Source organism: Leishmania mexicana, chromosome 25 (genome assembly GCF_000234665.1).
Source record: "Leishmania mexicana MHOM/GT/2001/U1103 complete genome, chromosome 25".
In the NCBI taxonomy this organism is placed as follows: domain Eukaryota; phylum Euglenozoa; class Kinetoplastea; order Trypanosomatida; family Trypanosomatidae; genus Leishmania; species Leishmania mexicana.
This window is the reverse complement of record NC_018329.1, coordinates 63,368-79,246: the sequence shown is the minus strand read 5'-3', so window position 1 is coordinate 79,246 and position 15,879 is coordinate 63,368. Positions and strand designations below refer to the sequence as shown.

The 15,879-nt window shown below is 60.1% G+C and overlaps 6 protein-coding genes across 6 annotated transcripts; all 6 read left to right on the top strand.

The window, feature by feature from the left end:
• Positions 1-901: 901 nt before the first annotated feature.
• LMXM_25_0260 (putative Dynein light chain 1, cytoplasmic) lies at positions 902-1,171 on the top strand (the record flags this gene model as incomplete). The annotated part of the gene is made up of 1 exon (XM_003876029.1): positions 902-1,171. The coding sequence occupies one exon, from the start codon at positions 902-904 to the stop codon at positions 1,169-1,171; it is 270 nt and encodes an 89-aa protein (XP_003876078.1).
• An 849-nt stretch (positions 1,172-2,020) lies between these two features.
• On the top strand, positions 2,021-4,654 carry LMXM_25_0250 (conserved hypothetical protein; the record flags this gene model as incomplete). The annotated part of the gene is made up of 1 exon (XM_003876028.1): positions 2,021-4,654. One exon carries the CDS (start codon positions 2,021-2,023, stop codon positions 4,652-4,654), a length of 2,634 nt encoding a protein of 877 aa, XP_003876077.1.
• Positions 4,655-5,319: 665 nt separating this feature from the next.
• On the top strand, positions 5,320-5,880 carry LMXM_25_0240 (conserved hypothetical protein; the record flags this gene model as incomplete). The annotated part of the gene is made up of 1 exon (XM_003876027.1): positions 5,320-5,880. One exon carries the CDS (start codon positions 5,320-5,322, stop codon positions 5,878-5,880), a length of 561 nt encoding a protein of 186 aa, XP_003876076.1.
• Positions 5,881-6,586: 706 nt separating this feature from the next.
• LMXM_25_0230 (conserved hypothetical protein) lies at positions 6,587-7,573 on the top strand (the record flags this gene model as incomplete). The annotated part of the gene is made up of 1 exon (XM_003876026.1): positions 6,587-7,573. One exon carries the CDS (start codon positions 6,587-6,589, stop codon positions 7,571-7,573), a length of 987 nt encoding a protein of 328 aa, XP_003876075.1.
• A 1,464-nt stretch (positions 7,574-9,037) lies between these two features.
• LMXM_25_0220 (conserved hypothetical protein) lies at positions 9,038-11,179 on the top strand (the record flags this gene model as incomplete). The annotated part of the gene is made up of 1 exon (XM_003876025.1): positions 9,038-11,179. The coding sequence occupies one exon, from the start codon at positions 9,038-9,040 to the stop codon at positions 11,177-11,179; it is 2,142 nt and encodes a 713-aa protein (XP_003876074.1).
• A 2,154-nt stretch (positions 11,180-13,333) lies between these two features.
• LMXM_25_0210 (putative mitochondrial carrier protein) lies at positions 13,334-14,245 on the top strand (the record flags this gene model as incomplete). Its single annotated transcript, XM_003876024.1, has 1 exon — positions 13,334-14,245. The coding sequence occupies one exon, from the start codon at positions 13,334-13,336 to the stop codon at positions 14,243-14,245; it is 912 nt and encodes a 303-aa protein (XP_003876073.1).
• Positions 14,246-15,879: the final 1,634 nt, after the last annotated feature.

The following is a 15,879-nucleotide window of genomic DNA, read 5'->3' as shown; positions in this document are numbered from 1 at the left end:
GAGCGTGTTGTTGTTGCTTGCTGCGGTGTTGGTGCTGGTGTCCGGTGGACGCTGTGGGGCACCGCAGGTGGGAAGGGGTTTCGGAGGAGGATGGGCCCGTCGAGGGGGCTGAGGATGTGCTGAAAAGTCTGCGAGCGATTCATGGACTCGCCCACTCCTACACCCCTCTTGGCAGGTGGCCAAACCGTGTACGAATACAAAAATAACACGGAAGGAGACTTTAGTGAGACGGCGGGAGTGGCAGGCAATGGACAGGCACCAAAATGCAGCGCCGATGCCGGGGGAGGGGTCGGGAACACGTATATTCTGTGTCGGCGTTGCTGGTTCGTCTGCGGCTTCTCAACACAATGATCACGCGGTGCTCAGACCCTCTTCTGGAATAACCCTCGTCCCACGTGAGAGGGAGGGAGGGAGGGAACGCCGGCTTTGCCTTTTCACTCCCGAGCGTGCTGCCTCCATGTCCACTCACTGCACTCTCGGTGCCTGTCGCAGTCTTCGGCCTATCCCCAGCATCTCTTCATCGCCAGAGAGGCAGCCCTCTGCGTTCTTCTTGTTTCAAGCTTTGCCTCTTTGACCTCTCTCTCTCCCTCCGGTGACGACTGTACAGTGCGCACGTGTGGCATGACGCACCCCACTGTGGACCGCTGCCGCCTGACCATCCACCCCCCACCCCCACCCAACTTGTTGCCTTGTGTTTCAGTGCACACACGCACCGCTACATCAACATCAAGACCCCCTCTTCCTCGCACGCACGCACACTTGCCTTTTGGGGCGGCCTCATCCCATCGAGTCCGTGGCGAACGGCGAGACCTTTCCATAGAGGTGAAGCAGCACAGCATCGGGGACACGCGCACACACACGACCATCAACTTACAGGCCTCACCTTTCGCAGCGGAAGAAAATGAGCGAGCGGAAGCCCGACGTCAAGTTGGCGGACATTAGTCCGGACATGCAGACAGACGCCTTAGACATCGCCACCAAAGCCATCAAGGAGCATCATCTAGAGAAAGATATGGCCGCACACATCAAGCGCGAGTTTGACAAGCGCTACTTCCCTACGTGGCACTGCATTGTGGGCCGCAACTTCGGTGCCGATGTCGAACATGAGGCCAAGAATTTCATATACCTCTACGTTGGGCAGGTGTCAGTGCTCTTGTGGAAGACGGCGTAGAGCATGATGGGAGCTTCGTACGTGCATTGTGTGGCTTCTGTCGCGCTCAGCGCTTGGCGTGTTGCTCTCTCCTCTTGCTCCCTTTTCCCGGGGCGTGGCGTCTGTGTTGGCTGGCGCGATGGCGCCGTTGCCGTGATGGTTTGTAAGAGCACATATCTCTGTGCCGTCTTTGATGTACATAGGCTGCCACGTGAATGCACGCACACGCACCCATTGTGCACTTGGACAACGCCGCGGCTTCTCGGCCTTCTAGTGCATGCATTACCCCTGCGCATGTGGGTGTGTATGAGGTCTTGACCACTGGTTGTTTTCCTCGCCAATGTGAGTTGTAGCGATGCCTCCCCCTCTCGTTCCCAGCCGTAACGATGCAAAACACTAAGAATGCAGACAGCTCTCCCCACCGAGCATCGAGTGTATGAGCATCTTCGACCCTGCGCGCATGCCGTTGCATGCGTCCTTCTCTCTCTCTGCAAGCGCACTCGCGATTGCCCCTTGAAGACCAGACACTCCGCTGCAGCGCTGGCGCGCTTTGCATTGCCGAATCTCGGCCTTGTCTGCCGTGGCATACACGCGCGGGTGTTGTCGAAGGACTGCGTAGCAGAAGAGCAGCTGCCGAGTCCATGTGCGGGCGCGAATCTCTGTGCGACCCCTCCCCTGCCCTGCCCCTCTCGTTCCGCCTCTCTCATCTTTTCTTCTACCCCCCTCTCTCTCTTTCTCCTTGGTGTGAGCACCAGCCGTCCCCGTGAGGCCGCGGCTGTCGTGGGTGCGTCTGTGAGAGCGTACACGTAACGGCTCGACAACACGAGCAGGGAAAGCTGTTTTCGTTCTCGAGGAAGGGACAATTCTTCCATGCTCGTCTGCGTGCGTGAGTTCGACAAGTCCGAGTTGTCGGCGCGGTATGGCAAGCTGCTTACCACACAGCATTTCGAGCGTTACTACACCCTATACCGGACGGAGAACAGCATCACCATCGTGGATGTCGTGGACAACCGCGCGCGTAAAACGGTCAACTACGATGTGTTCACTAGCTCCTCAACGCAGTTGTACGACCAGGTCGTCGAGCCTCTCCTCGCGACAGTGCTGACACCCAACCGTGCGTCACAGGCAGTTGTGGTGGTTGATGGTCAGTCCGGCAACCGCCGCCACACGCTACTAGATCCGGTAGAGGGCATTCTGACCCGCACCGCACGCGCCGCTGTCGCGCATCCGGGCGTCACCTCTGTCTCTGTGAGCGCTGTCACGCTGGAGGACAACAACACCCTGACCGACATCATGCCAGACCGGAACGCCGATGCTGCACATGAGCAGCCAACAATACTTGAAGACACGTGTGAGCAGTTCACATCGGTCGAGGACGCGCACTACGTTGTGCTGGACTCGGAAGCCACCTGGGACGGCGTTCTGCACCGCATGACCGCTGCCTTTGCCGAGCTCAAGCATCAAGTCATCAGTTTCATTTTTGCGTTTCATGAGTCGACCGGCTTTCCGAACACAACCATGCAGTTCGTGTCCTTCACGGTGAACGAGGTCGCGCGTGGCATGAAGTCGTCGCGGCACGCCGTCTCCTCCGCGGCGGCCTTGGTGGAGTGTCGCTCACCGACACTCACCTTCGCGGCAACCAAGCTGCTCTACCTTTTGAAGCCGATGCTCCTAGGTCAGCAGCCGGGGGCGTGGGTGGCATCTTTTTCACCTGTCAGCCTGCTGGAGGCGGCAGAGCACGAGACGTTCCAGGAGGCTTTCGCCGTGGCGCAGACGGCTGCGCGTCTGTACAGTTCCCGGATCGCTGTTTTGAACGGATCTCTTCTTCCTGCAAGTGGCGACCGCGCTGCACCGACGGCGGGTGTGGGCCTCGACATTGAGCGCGCCGGCGAAGCTGCGCCGCTGCCACCTGTGGAGGATTTTGCGGCCGACATGACTGGTACGGCGTGCAGGTCAAGGCCCAGGGAAACGTCACAGCCTTTTTTCAGGACTGCGTCTCGCGGCGCCTCGGCTAATCCTCAGCACGGTGATCCCGGTCACAGCGCCGCCTTTCATCACGACCTCGTGGACACGCCTGCCGCTACGCAGGATCGAATGACTGAGAGTGCCTCCGGCCTCGGTTTCGCATCTCCGGCGGCGCCTTCTTCAGATGACTCGCGAGACGCTGGGGAGACCTGTGCAGCGCAGACAGAACCGGACGTGTACGCGGCACCGGCGCCTGCCGAGCCAATCCAACGTGGCGCTTCGGAAGAACGCTCGGCCGCGCGATACGAGCTTGACACGTATCGGGTGGTGATGGAGCGGGCTATGGGCAAGCTACGTGCCGAGATGCGCGAGTATGCGGGGGCGTTGCGCGACACGAGGGAGGACGTACGACTCCAGAAGAAAAAGAGTCGTGAGCTGCAGTCGGAGCTGGACGCGATGCGGTCATCCTATGATATTGCTGTCAGCGAGAACGATAGGCTGCGCGAGGAGCTGCGTGCCCGACAGGGCGCCTCTGAGAGCACGCTACTTGCGGCGCTACAGAGCGGTGCTTCCGCCCCAGCAGCACAAATGTCGCGACAGGAGCCGAAAGAGAAACTGGCGACGGTGAGTCAACAACGAGGCGACCACGTGGCGCGCGTTTTGAGAAGCGATTTGGCAGTCCTCGAGGCACGCGTAGAGGAGCTGACGGAGCTCGTGGCGTTCCATCAACGCGAGATTCAGGCCCACGTGGCGAACGAGCACAGGTACCGGCAGCGAATTCTCGACCTTGAGGCGGAGTTACGCGAGAGGGAGCGAGAGGCCATTGCCGACAAGGCGGCTGTGAAGGAGGCGCGGCGTGCGGCAGACGTCGCACGAGCAGCGGCCGAGGCACCACCGGCGTTGGCCCGCGCCGCCCGCCCGAGCAGCGCGACCGAACAGGAGGACCTGCGTTTTGTGGAGGAGCGCGCCACGGAGGCAGAGTATCGCCTGCGTGAGGCACTGGATGCGTTGCAGAGCGAGCGCACTCAGCGGCTGCGACTCGAGCACCTCATGAAGTGTCGAGAAGAGGAGGAGGTGTCGCATGCGGCACCGCGCCACAATGATGACCTTCTGCGGAGCATGCAGCGCACATACGAGATGCAGCTGCGCGAGCTGAAGTCGGAGATGTCCGACTTCCGAGGAGAGCTTGTGCGGCACCTGACAAAGCCGTCCGTGCCGCAGAACCTCGGTGATGCCTCCAGCTACGCCGCCACACCAGTGGGCTGTCAAGCCCGTGATGACCCTGCCGTTGTTAACCTGCAGAGATCGACGCCACCGCGCATGTCTCCCATCCCGGACACCGCTTCGACGCACTTCTTGCATGCTGGCGACGACGTCTCTGCGCACAGTCACAGAGGCGGTAACGCGGCTCCTTCGCCATTTCAGCCGCTCCGCCAGCGGAGCGCGCAATCCTTTGAGGAGTATATGCAGGAGGAGCCGCGGTATAAACTGCACGGCGCCCCTTTTCTGCGCCGGCGTCCACGTACCCCTGCTGCGTAGACCAAGTTGTCTGTGTGCCCATCTCGTCCTCTCTGGCCTGTGCAGCCCTGGCCTTGTTGTTTCCTTTAGATGGTGGTGATGCACTGGCTCACTCGGCATACCTTCGCGTTGCTCGTGTGTCGCTCTGCGTGTGTGTTGGTGTGTTGGTGCGTCGTTTGTTGTCGACCCTCTCCCACCGCCTTTTGTACCAAGACAAAGTTTCCCTGTCCCTCTCTCTGTCTGTCTCATGAGCTTCCCCTCAGCAGGTGCACTCGTCGTCAGAGCCGGTCCCGCTGCTGTTGCTCATGAGGACGGAGGCGTATTACCGTAGCACTGTGTCAGCTGGCCACGACAACGTGGTCGACGCACCTTCCGTCTTCACCTACCGCCCTTCCCTGTGCACGCCACCTCTGTCTCTGCGGCCGCGCCCCCTTTTCTACTCACCTGCTGCACGCTTTCTACTCGTGTCCTCCTCACCCCCTCTTGTGCGCTTCGCTCGCTTCCGCGGGAGCGCATGTGGACGCTGCGTCCTCGTGTTGATCAGCTCAGCAACTTCGTCCACGCGCGCATCCACGGCAGCCACTCAGCAGACGGGACGCACAGCGTGCAGGGTCTCCGCGCACGGTAAAACGGAGGTATCCCACACAACGAAGGCTGCCCACCCACCCACCCTGGCCTTTGCACCGATGAGCGGTGCCCCGGCGAAGCGACGTCGCCTCGACAGCGAGGATGACGAAGACGAGTATGTCGCAGTCCGTTCGACTTCCCCACTTCTCCAGCACGCCGCCTGCATGCGCTTCCCGACGGACGAGATAGCCACCCTGGAGGACGGAGAGGGAGCGAGCGACGTCGCGGAGACATTAGCGAGCAGCAGGGTACCGGCTCCAGCGACATGCCTCGAAGCTGACGACCCCGCTGACCTGGCGCGAAGCACAGCGGATGCGCCGGCAGCAGGGCATCTGAGTGCTGCCGATGCACCCAAGCCACACTTGTTTTTTGAAGAGGACAAGGACGCTCCTGCCGAGTACAAGCGCCTGTTGTCTGCAGAGCTGTTGAACGTGCTCTTTGTGCCGCTTGACTACATCTGCAAACAACGGAGCTGCACGGATAAGCTGCTGTCTCAGTACGCGCCGATGGCGACCGCGTCGCACGCGGCAGCAGAGCGTAAGTCGTACCACAACGCGTACGGGATTGCGCCTGGGTTTCGCTGGGACGGCGTCGTGCGCGGACGTGGCCCCGTGGATTGACACAGCGATGCCATTTGTTGTGCAACTGTTCAGCGCCGGTCTCTCCTTGCTTTGGGAGGGTGGGGAGAGGGCGTGGCTGTCTGTGTGTTGTTCTGCAGGTGGCAGCAGAGACTTTCGTGTCTTCCTCTTCCTCCAGAAAAGAGAAAGCGGAGGCGCAGCAGCGAAAAATGAGCGACATCAACGCCTGATGGCCCGCAAGAGCTGCTGCAGCTCTTGTTGTGCCGGGCATGAAGCGTGAGGACGAAAGACAGATGAAGAGGTTCGAGGCGTGGGGTGGGGCGGAATCGGGAGCGTGTGCCTCCGTCCTCTCCTGGAACCGCTTTCTCTCTCTCAAGCGCTCCATCACATGCATCTGCGTTCGTGCCTCATGCTAGAAAAATCCCCCCCACACACACTGCTGCTGGTCGTGTTTCGCTTCTTTCGTCCTTGTCTCTCACCTTATGCTGAGCCCATCATCACTGCAGGTCACATCAGCTATCTGCTTGCATGCGTGTACCCAAGCCCCACCTCGTGCCAAGATTGAACATTGCGCTGCTGGGCGGGCACTCTGTGTCCCAACACACACACAATCGTATACCTTTTCCGATTCAGCCTTTGCACTGAGAAACGGCGAGCGTGGCGGGAGCGCGCGTCGCCGAGTTACTTGAGGGCGCCATCCTTTTCTTGCCCCCACCCTCATCTTCTCGTAAGGGCGCAACGAAACGGGATGCAGTCGGCCGTGGAGGAGAGTCGCCCCTTCACCCAGGAGGAGGAGTCGCGACTGGGCCTCCTCCAGCAGCGCGCCGATGGCGGGGGGAGTCTGACGGAGGCCGAGGACCGTGAGCTGTCTCAGCTGAGGCGCCGATACCACACCTTCATCGAGGAAGGAAAGCGGCTGCTGCGCGCAGGCGCCCGTGCACCGGCGAACGGTGGCGGCACCACAACCTTGGAGGAGGGCGAATGGAGCACGTCGGCGACCCTCTCACGGGCGGGAAAGGCGGCCTACTTTTGGGGCTCGCTTATGGCCACGGCGCTGCCGGGCTACGTAGGACGAGTCACTGGGGTGACGACGGACTTCTTGCACTGGAACTGGATCACGGAGCACGTGGTGCTCGGTGCCATCCCCGTTGTGACGCAGGTCGGCAGTAGTGGTGATCACTTGTCGCAGCTGCGTGCTCAGCTGGACGAGCGAAACCAGACTTTGGGGCTTGTCATCGCGTGCCTCGAGGAGGAGGAACTTAACGGGTTTGGCATGAACGTTATTCAGTTCGCCAAAGAGGCAGAGTGGCGCAAGCTTGTCAACCCGCAGGTGGAATACATGCACGTCCCCATGGCGGACACAACGGCCAACGCACCGCTGGCGGCCGTCGCCGAGGCGGTGAAGCGCATGGAGGCATGCATCAAAGAGCGTAAGCAAACCGTCTACGTGCACTGCAAAGCTGGGAAAGGCCGCAGCTGGATGGTAACGATGTGCTACCTCACCACCTGCGGCGGCATGTCGTTTGCCGAGGCCGTGGAGCTCATTCAGCAGAAGCGTGTCCAGGTGAACCCGTCGCCATCGCAAAGGCAGTTTGCCGAGGAATTCCCCTTCCGCTTTGCTCAGTCGAGGAGTCTCCTCGACACCAACAAGGCAGACGGTCACCATCACAATGGGGGGGCCCACTATCATCATCCACCCGAGACGTGCCATCACGGCACCACTGCTGCTCCGTAGTGACGGGACGGTGAGAGTGGAGAGAGAGAGAGCAGTGACGAGGAGTTGCCGAGTAAAAAGATCGGCGCGGTGGCTTGGCTGCCACACATCTTTGTGCTCGTTGGTTTTTGTTATGGGGACTGCGGGTGCTCCTGACATCTGCCTTCAACGTCCTCCTCCGACGTCCGTGGTCGCCTCCTCCTCTCCGGCATCTCCGTCTGCCATCAACACTGTGCGCTGCTGCACCTGCGTAATGTTACGTTTTTGTGTTTTCGTCTCTTGTCTCTCCGTTTGTTGAGTATCCGTAACCGCTTGAGAAGCGAGGAGAGCGAGGCGGCGTAGAGAGGGAGTGGAAGAGAGGTGGCGGTGTGGCCCTCTCCTTGTCTCGTTATGTTTATGCTTTCTTGATGCTTCGCATACCCGTACATTATCTGTGCCCACATCCGGCATTCTTCAATGCTCTCTCCCTCCCTCTTGGTGCGCCCCTCCCTTTTACCCCTCGGTCTCCCTCATGTACAGCCTCCTCACACATCTCGGAAGACAAGCACACAGTTACACAGACATAAGCCCATCGGTGCAACCGACCACCTCTCCTGCCCTGTTCGCTTTCGACGAGAAGATACACGTGTGATGGAGGATAAAGGGAGTGTGCAGAGGAAGCAGCGGTGGCGACTGGGTGGTGTCCGCAGTGAGTGGATAAGAGACGAAGACGCGCACACACGCGAGAAGGAAGGGGGGTGTTGTTCACTGCTTTACTTCGTTTGCTTTGTTTGTTTTCTGTGTTGTTGTTTGTCTTCGCTTTCACTGCCTCCTTCCCTTTTTCCTTGCTCCCACGTGCGCATATTACGTGCTTTCAACCGACGTCCACCATCTCGCTTGCGTCTGTGACACAAGTGTTGTCCACCCCCCCCCTCCCCCCGAAAAACAAACAAACATGACGCCGCAACGGCGGCCCTGACCAGGACCCGTGCACACAAGAAACTGTCACCCCACCCTGTATCATTCACGCAAGGGTGTCCACTCGCCTGTTCGCCCGTCTCGCTACACCAGTCCGAAGTTCCTCGGCGGAGGCGTCGCTCTGGTGGCGGAGTTGTCGTCAAGGTCCTCCCCCCGCCGTCGTTGAGCTGTCGGCGCTCATTTTCTCTTCTTTCGCCCGCTCGCTCACGCAAATGGCGGGAAGTGCCTTGCTGTCCACGTTCCCCCCTGCCCTGTTTCCCGGCGTTGACCCTCCATCGCCCCATGTTCCTTCCCTCTCCTATCCTCTTCGCTTCTTCTCGCTTTGCTTTCGCCTCGACTCTCTCGCCCCGCTTTTACCTTGTCGCATCGTCATCAAACCGCGGCCTCGCTGGCGCTGTGCGTGCGCACCGCTGCAGAGAAACACCCGTGCATCGCCCAAGTCTCCCGGACCGAGGACACGTGCGTTTGTGAAGCAGCACAGGAGCGGTTTACTTTTTTGCCTCCTTTGCAGGCCTCCCCCTCCCCATCATGTCCCTCTCGAGGGCGTGCGACGCCATTGCCGGCATCTCAGACACGACTACGCACGCACAGGTCACCGCTATCGCTAGACAGTGCGAGGCACACCTCGGCAACGTGAATGAGCTGCTCGATGCACTGGAGAACACGCTGTCCACGTCGGCCGGGGCGCAGCGGCTGATGCTGTGGTTTCTCGTGGACCGGCTGGCGAAGCAGCACGCACTCTTCTGTGACGCGCTGCGCCCGATGCTGATCCACTTGTGCACCCACTACGGGCCTGCCCGCACCTCGGACGAGTGGCAGGACTTCGTGACCCTCTTGAAAAGCTCGCTATCGGTGACCTTTGGGCAAACCATGGTGTCCCTCATCCTGCTACAACTCGGCGAAGACGCGAAGGCGAGCGGGCCGGCCAAGGACGGCAACAAACAGCATGCGCAGCGTAAGCAGCGAGGCAGCACCGCTCTCACAGTGTATTCCAAGGCCCTCCGTACCACTGGGGCTTTTACGACCAAGGCCATCGCTGTCGAGCGCTCCGCTGAGCACAAACACTCACTGCAGGTGAAGACGATGGACAGCCAAATGGCGATGAGCGTATCGAGCAGCTACGCGCCATCTCGCCCCGTCGAGATCGTCGTGCCGGAGATGCGGCCCGACGCTAGCGCGCCGCGGGGCTTCATGCAGGCAGTACCAGAGGGCTACATGGAGAACTACCAAGAGGCGCGTCGCAAGCGCCTGCGTGAGATGATGGAGCGCAGCCGCGAGGAGCAGGACCGCAAGCAGGAGCACGAAATGCTGAAGCGCGTGCGCCAGGACACTGCCAACGCCCCGACCGGCACGCACTCGGGTACTAACGCATTCGGCAGCGGTATGGGAGGGGCCGACGGGTCGTACCCGGATTTCTCGGATATTCAGATGCCGTTGGAGTTTCCGCGCGACGAACATGGCGTGAAGCGCGGCAACTTTCCTCTCGGTGTGCGCTTCATTCAGGATGCTGTTGCGGCGTGCGGTGGCGCGGTAGAGCTGGATGTGCTTGTGAGTCGCATCTCAACGCTGGCGAACAGGGAGGCGGTCGCCGAGTTTGGCAACGTGCGCGAGTTCTTGCTTATCCACTCCCCCACTTTCCGTCTGGTCAACGAGGGCGGCCAGTGGATTGTGCGTCTGACGAACGACAAGAATGTTGATGAGGCGACGTGGAAGTCACTGCAGTGCCCAGCGTGCACAAAGGTGGTGCGCGGCCGCAACTTCGCGCGTCACTACAACTGTCGCCAGTGCATCACGGCCCAGATCGCGCTGGGTCTGCAGGACGACGCGGAGGGGCGTGGTCCCATCGCAGAGCTGGCGCACGCGGCGAAGCGTGTGTTGTCGCTCCGCGAGGCGTGCGACGACGGAGACCTCGATGCACTCGCCGACTGCCTCGAGCGCGCGGCGGCAGTGAGGCGCTTCCGCCTCGGCTCGACGCGGCAGTTTGCACCAATCATGAAGGCGATGAGGGTTGTGCGAGACTGCTGGCTGGCCAAGAAGGGTGCGGAGGAGGTCGCGGACGCGGAGGTGACGGCGGCGGATGCGTCGCTTGGCAACCTGTTTCGCATATTCGGCGAGAACATTCACCGGCTCCCCATTGCGTGGATCGAGATGGGCGACGTGATTGACATGTGCCACCGCTTCACAGACAAGGTGGCACCTCCCTTCAACCCTCCCCCGCGTCCGGCGGACCCCCGCATTAGCCTGCAGAACGAGTACCCCGGGTTCTTGCTGTGCGAGAGTGAGGTGGACGACGAGGATTTACCCAGCGACAATGAAGACGAGTTTTCCGACGACGAGGCACCTGCGTTCACCTTTGCGCCACCGGTGGACGTGGCCGAGTCACTCTTCACAGCCGGCTTCGAGCGTGACACGAAGCGGCTGCAGCATCGCATGCGAACGGCACCGCCGATGGTGCTTCAACGAGTGCTGCAAACCGACGGCACACAAACGCAGACGGAGATGTACGCGGAGTTCACCAAGGCCACGCGCACACACTCGGGATATCACCAAGGGCACGGCGGCGGGAACGGCAACAGCAGCCGCAATCGTCATGGTCACGGTGGCGGCCCTGGGCGGGGTGGTGGTGGCGGCTATCAAGGGCGCAACTTCCCTCGACAACGTCCGAACTGAATGTGACGCGTAGTATTGTTCTTCTCCCTTCTCCCTCGCTCCCCGCAGGCCATCGCTCGCTCTTGCCCTGCTGTTTTGCGCGCTGGTTGTGTGTGTGTGTGTCCGTCTTCCTCTCCCTGTCGATGCAGGACATCATAAGTCATACAGTTGGTGTGTGCTATCGGCGGGGAGACGTGCATGGCTATGCGTGTGCATGCGCCTGCTCGTGTGTGCCTGTGCATGGGGTCCTTACTATCACATCGGTGGACGGCCACCGTCTCGTAAGCCAATAGACACACCCAGACACAGAAAACGTCTTGCACCTGTAGACCACTCCGGCCCATCCAGAAATGTGTGATACTCCTTTGACGGACACCGTGAGGAGCCGAGACGAGTCCATGGGCCGAGGCAGAGGAAGATAGGACTGCATCGACCCCTTCCAGCGGCGCATGTGTGTGTGGCGGAGTGAGGACCGCTTGGTGCCTCCAGCGCTCTGGTCTCCTCATCTCGCACCGTCTCTGTGTTGCCCTCGTCACTTGGGGACGGTGCACGTGCATTTCTCTCCCTTTGCTTGCACACTGGCCAGCAGGTGCGCACATGCGTCTGCGCATCCTCTGTCTGACGATTCTTCAGCGCCTCATGTCTCCGCCTTCTCCGTCTTTCCTGTTTTTCATTCTCGGGTCCACCCACTCATCGCCGCGACCGCTGACGCCACCGTCGTGCGCCTGCGCAACACGCAACAAACGAACGGGAATGCAGCGTGCCTTGCTGAGTTTGTCCTTTTGTTGTTGTCCCCTCGTCTGGTCTTTGGCTTGTACCTGTGCACATCCCCACGGTCGCTCGATTTGCACCGCTCACACACACCCCAGGCGCGCACACTGGCGCACTCGCATAATCACAGATTGTCTTTCTTTTCTTTGTGTTCTTGTTTGGTTGTTACGCCTTTCTATTGTGTGCGTATGGATTTGTGTGCGCCTTCAGTGTGACCTGTCCGTTGCAGCGCACGCACATCCCACCCCCTCCTCCTCGCCTCTCGTCTTCATGGGCGGCGGTTGTTTTACGGCGTATCAGTGATAGGCAGAGAGCGTGAGTGGACGTTCTCCTACACGTCTCTGTTTTGCGGTGTGCAGCCACAGCACGCAGAGACTATCGTACCCACACAGGCCCACGCTCGTGCGCAGAGGTCCAAGAAGGGTAGAGGAATAGACGAGCAACGCAGTGCCATCGCTTGCACTTCTCCACTTCTCTCACCACGCGCACACTGCGTTCGCCCGTGCAGCACATAACCGTCTCCTTCGTAGGTGGAGATTCGTGCGTTTGAGTGGCTGTGTCTGCCTGTGTCTCTGGTAGCAGCGCTTGGTGCCACCCTGTCGTCGAGCGTTGCTTGTGTGTTTCCTTTTCTTGGGGTAGTGTTCGCTCTCACTGTCCCCACCCCCTCCCCTGTCTCGCTGCTCGAGACGCCACACACCACGCATTCCCTAAGTTACTAAGACTCTTTTTTTTCACTTGTTCACTTCTTAAACACTCGGCACACGCGCTGGTGTGCCGAGTCAGCGGAGCCGCCCCGTCTCTGTGCCGGGGGACACCTGGAGGTCACCTTTGTTTCCGTGTGACCTCGTTACTGGTCTCTCTCTCTGTGTGCGTGTGCATGGGTGTACACATCTCGCCGTGCGTGTGTCGGGCATTCAGACAACGTACAGCGACCTGCAGTCAAGCCTGCATACTCTCTAGCGGAAACACATACACACGCATTCACACGCACACACGACTCGCGTGCCGCGAATAAAAGGGTCACCAACGCACGAGTAGGCACACGGCCATCACCGTCTCCTCACTGCCTCGCCCTCCGTTTTCTTGGCTCCCCTTTCTGTCATCCTACCCCCTGTGTTATTAAGTATTATCAAACCTTAGCTGGACCCTCCCTGCCCGTCCTTCCACCCCCTCCCTCTTCGACTCCCCGCTCTGTCACCTCCCCTTTCCATCACTTGTGCGGGCCCCCTTGTGTTTACTATCGTTTGCCTCGTGTTGCTCTCTCTTCCTCCCCCCTCCCCCTTCTCTCTACACGCCTTTGTGTCGGCATCTGCGTGCATCTCGGCGGAGCTGCGACTGTGCGTGTTCCAGTGACCCGTCGTTGTGTACTTTGTCTTCTTATTTGTTTTTCTTTTCCGTTTGCGGATGAACGCCGATGACGCCCGCGAAATGCTAGCCGGCTCGCTGGGTGGGGCGAGTGCGACGGTGGTGGAGTACCCGATGGACACCATCAAGGTGCGCTTGCAGGACGATGGAAAGCGCTACGGGGGCGTCCTGCAATGCATCCGCACCATTGCAAAAGAGGAGGGGCTTGTGAACGGCTTCTTCCGCGGTCTGCCCGCCCCGGTGATTGGCGCGGCGTGCGAGAATGCCATTTTGTTTGTCTCGTACCGCTCGGCGATTGAGGGGTTTCAGAAAGTCACGTATGGCTACTGTGGCCCGTCGAACCAGGAGCCGTACCTGGCGGTATCGGTGGCCGGCGCCACCGGCGGCATTGTAGTTTCGCAGGTGCTCACCCCGGCGGAGCTCATCAAGTGCAAAATGCAAATTCAGAACACCCTTCCCGTGGACGAACGCATTTACAAAAACTCTCTCGACTGCGCCGCTGCCACTTACCGGCGGCGCGGCATCCGCGGCCTCTTCCGTGGGCACATAGCAATGATGGTGCGCGAGGCCGTCGGCTGTGGTCTTTACTTTTTAGTCTTCCAGTCTGTTATCAGGCCCTTCTTGTCGGAGGGACAGAGGTTTCACGAGGCGCCGGCGTGGGTGCACTTCCTCGGCGGGGGGTGCGCCGGTGTCGCGTTCTGGACCCCAACGTACCCTGTCGATGCAGTGAAGACGAAGCAGCAGACGATGAAAGCGGACTATCTGAAGCTGAATTTCCGTCAGGCGTGCACGCGGCTGTACAAGACGGAGGGCATGCGCGGTCTTTTCCGCGGCTACAGCGTCACTGCGGTGCGGGCCTTTCCTGGCAATGCCATTCTAATAGCCGTTTATGAGCGGGTGAACGCTCTCTGGGAGTATTCAGCCAAGGCCACTCACAAGAAGCTGGTGTAGTGCTGCTTGACAACCTTCTTATCGGCAGTTGCGATTGCCGGCTGCGTCTGGCTCGTCGACGATGATAGCAAAATGGGAGTGACGAGGTTTGCAGAAATATACATGTATGTGTTTGCAGGAGGAGGAGGAGGAGGAGGGGGCGGAGGCGGGGAGAATTGGGCTGACAACACAACCGTTCTTGTTCAAAAATAATTCCGCTACTGCCAGTGTTTTCCGCTGTGTGTTGCATACCTCACCTGTTCACTTTCCTCTCTGTTGCGCTCGATCCTACCGTCTCTCTAACAAACTCGTTTTCTTCGCCGCTCTTTGCACGCTCTGCGGCGGTGGGCATTCCTTTTTCTGCGTTGCGCTCGGTGAGATGCTTCTCTTTTCCTGCCTGGCGCTCCTCGTACCCCTTGATGATGGCGGGCCGGGGGGTGGGGAGGAGTGGTCACCACATCAGCGCGTGGGCTCACCCGGCCCAAGTGTCCTCCACCAGCTCTGTGTGAGAGGAAGCCGAGCAAGCCCCCCTCCACCCTTTCTCCCCGCCGCACGCGCAGCCGCCTCTGGTGGTGACAGGGCCGGGCACACACGACGTGGTGAGTTGAGGGCGATGCATGGGTGCTGATGTCGGTGCTGAGGCCCTGGGCGACGCTTGCGTCGCAGGCGACCTGCGACAGTGAACACGCGTGCACCATCCGCATGATGGGCAGAGTGTCAGGGGGACTCGAAGGCATCCCACCCCCGGCCGTCGCACGGCCTGCTGGTGCGTGTGTGTGTGTGTGGGTGGGGTTTTGAGGCGGAGGCCGTGGTGTCAGATGGCTGAGTCGGCGCATTTGGTGTGACGCGTGTGTGTGAGGCTGCCATCGCGCCCGGCGATGCGCGGATGGGGGAGGGGGGACTTTGAGCGGCGGTGTGGGAGGGGATCCCGTATGTGTGTGTGTGGGGGGTATGCTCTTGTTTTGGTCGATTTTGGGACGTTGGATTGTGCGCGGGCGATGAGCAGCCGTGTCGATGGCGGCGGTTGAGAGCTATGGGTCTCTTGCAGCTCAAGGTGAGGGTTTCTTTATGGGTGGTGTGCCAGCTCTCGTGGTGACGTGCGCATCAGGCGCGTTGGGTTGCTGGCTTTTTTTTCCATTGTTTCTCTCGTTGTGTTTCGCTTTTTCTCTCGCGTTCCTGACTCGCCCGCTCGTCTTCCTCTTGCGCGCGTGCACACCTGAGCTCTTCTTCCACAGTGGCTTCTCTTGCGGATAATAAAACAAACAAAAGGCGCTGGAAGGAAATCGTGGCATGCAGCGAGACGCCTCGTCCGACAAAAATGGGGTGGTCTCTGTCGTAACTAACTCTGCTTTCCTGCTACCCCTCTCACCCCTTCTTTCTTGTACAAGCCGTGGCTCGGCTTGCAGGCAGGGTAGTGTAGACCACGGAGAGGCAGTGCATCCCCTCTGTGTGTGCCTGCGCGAGAGAGGGTGGTGGTCTACATGTCAGGGCGTATTCAGGCTTACTTCCCCAACTGAGTTGAAGAAGGAAGCCAGGGTACCGGATGCGGGGTGCGGGGCTCTCTAAATCTAGGCTGTATGCATGACTCACAGCATGTCGACACTCTCCACAGTCGTTTTCCTCTCTGTGCCTATTCCCCTCCCCCGTCCGACGGC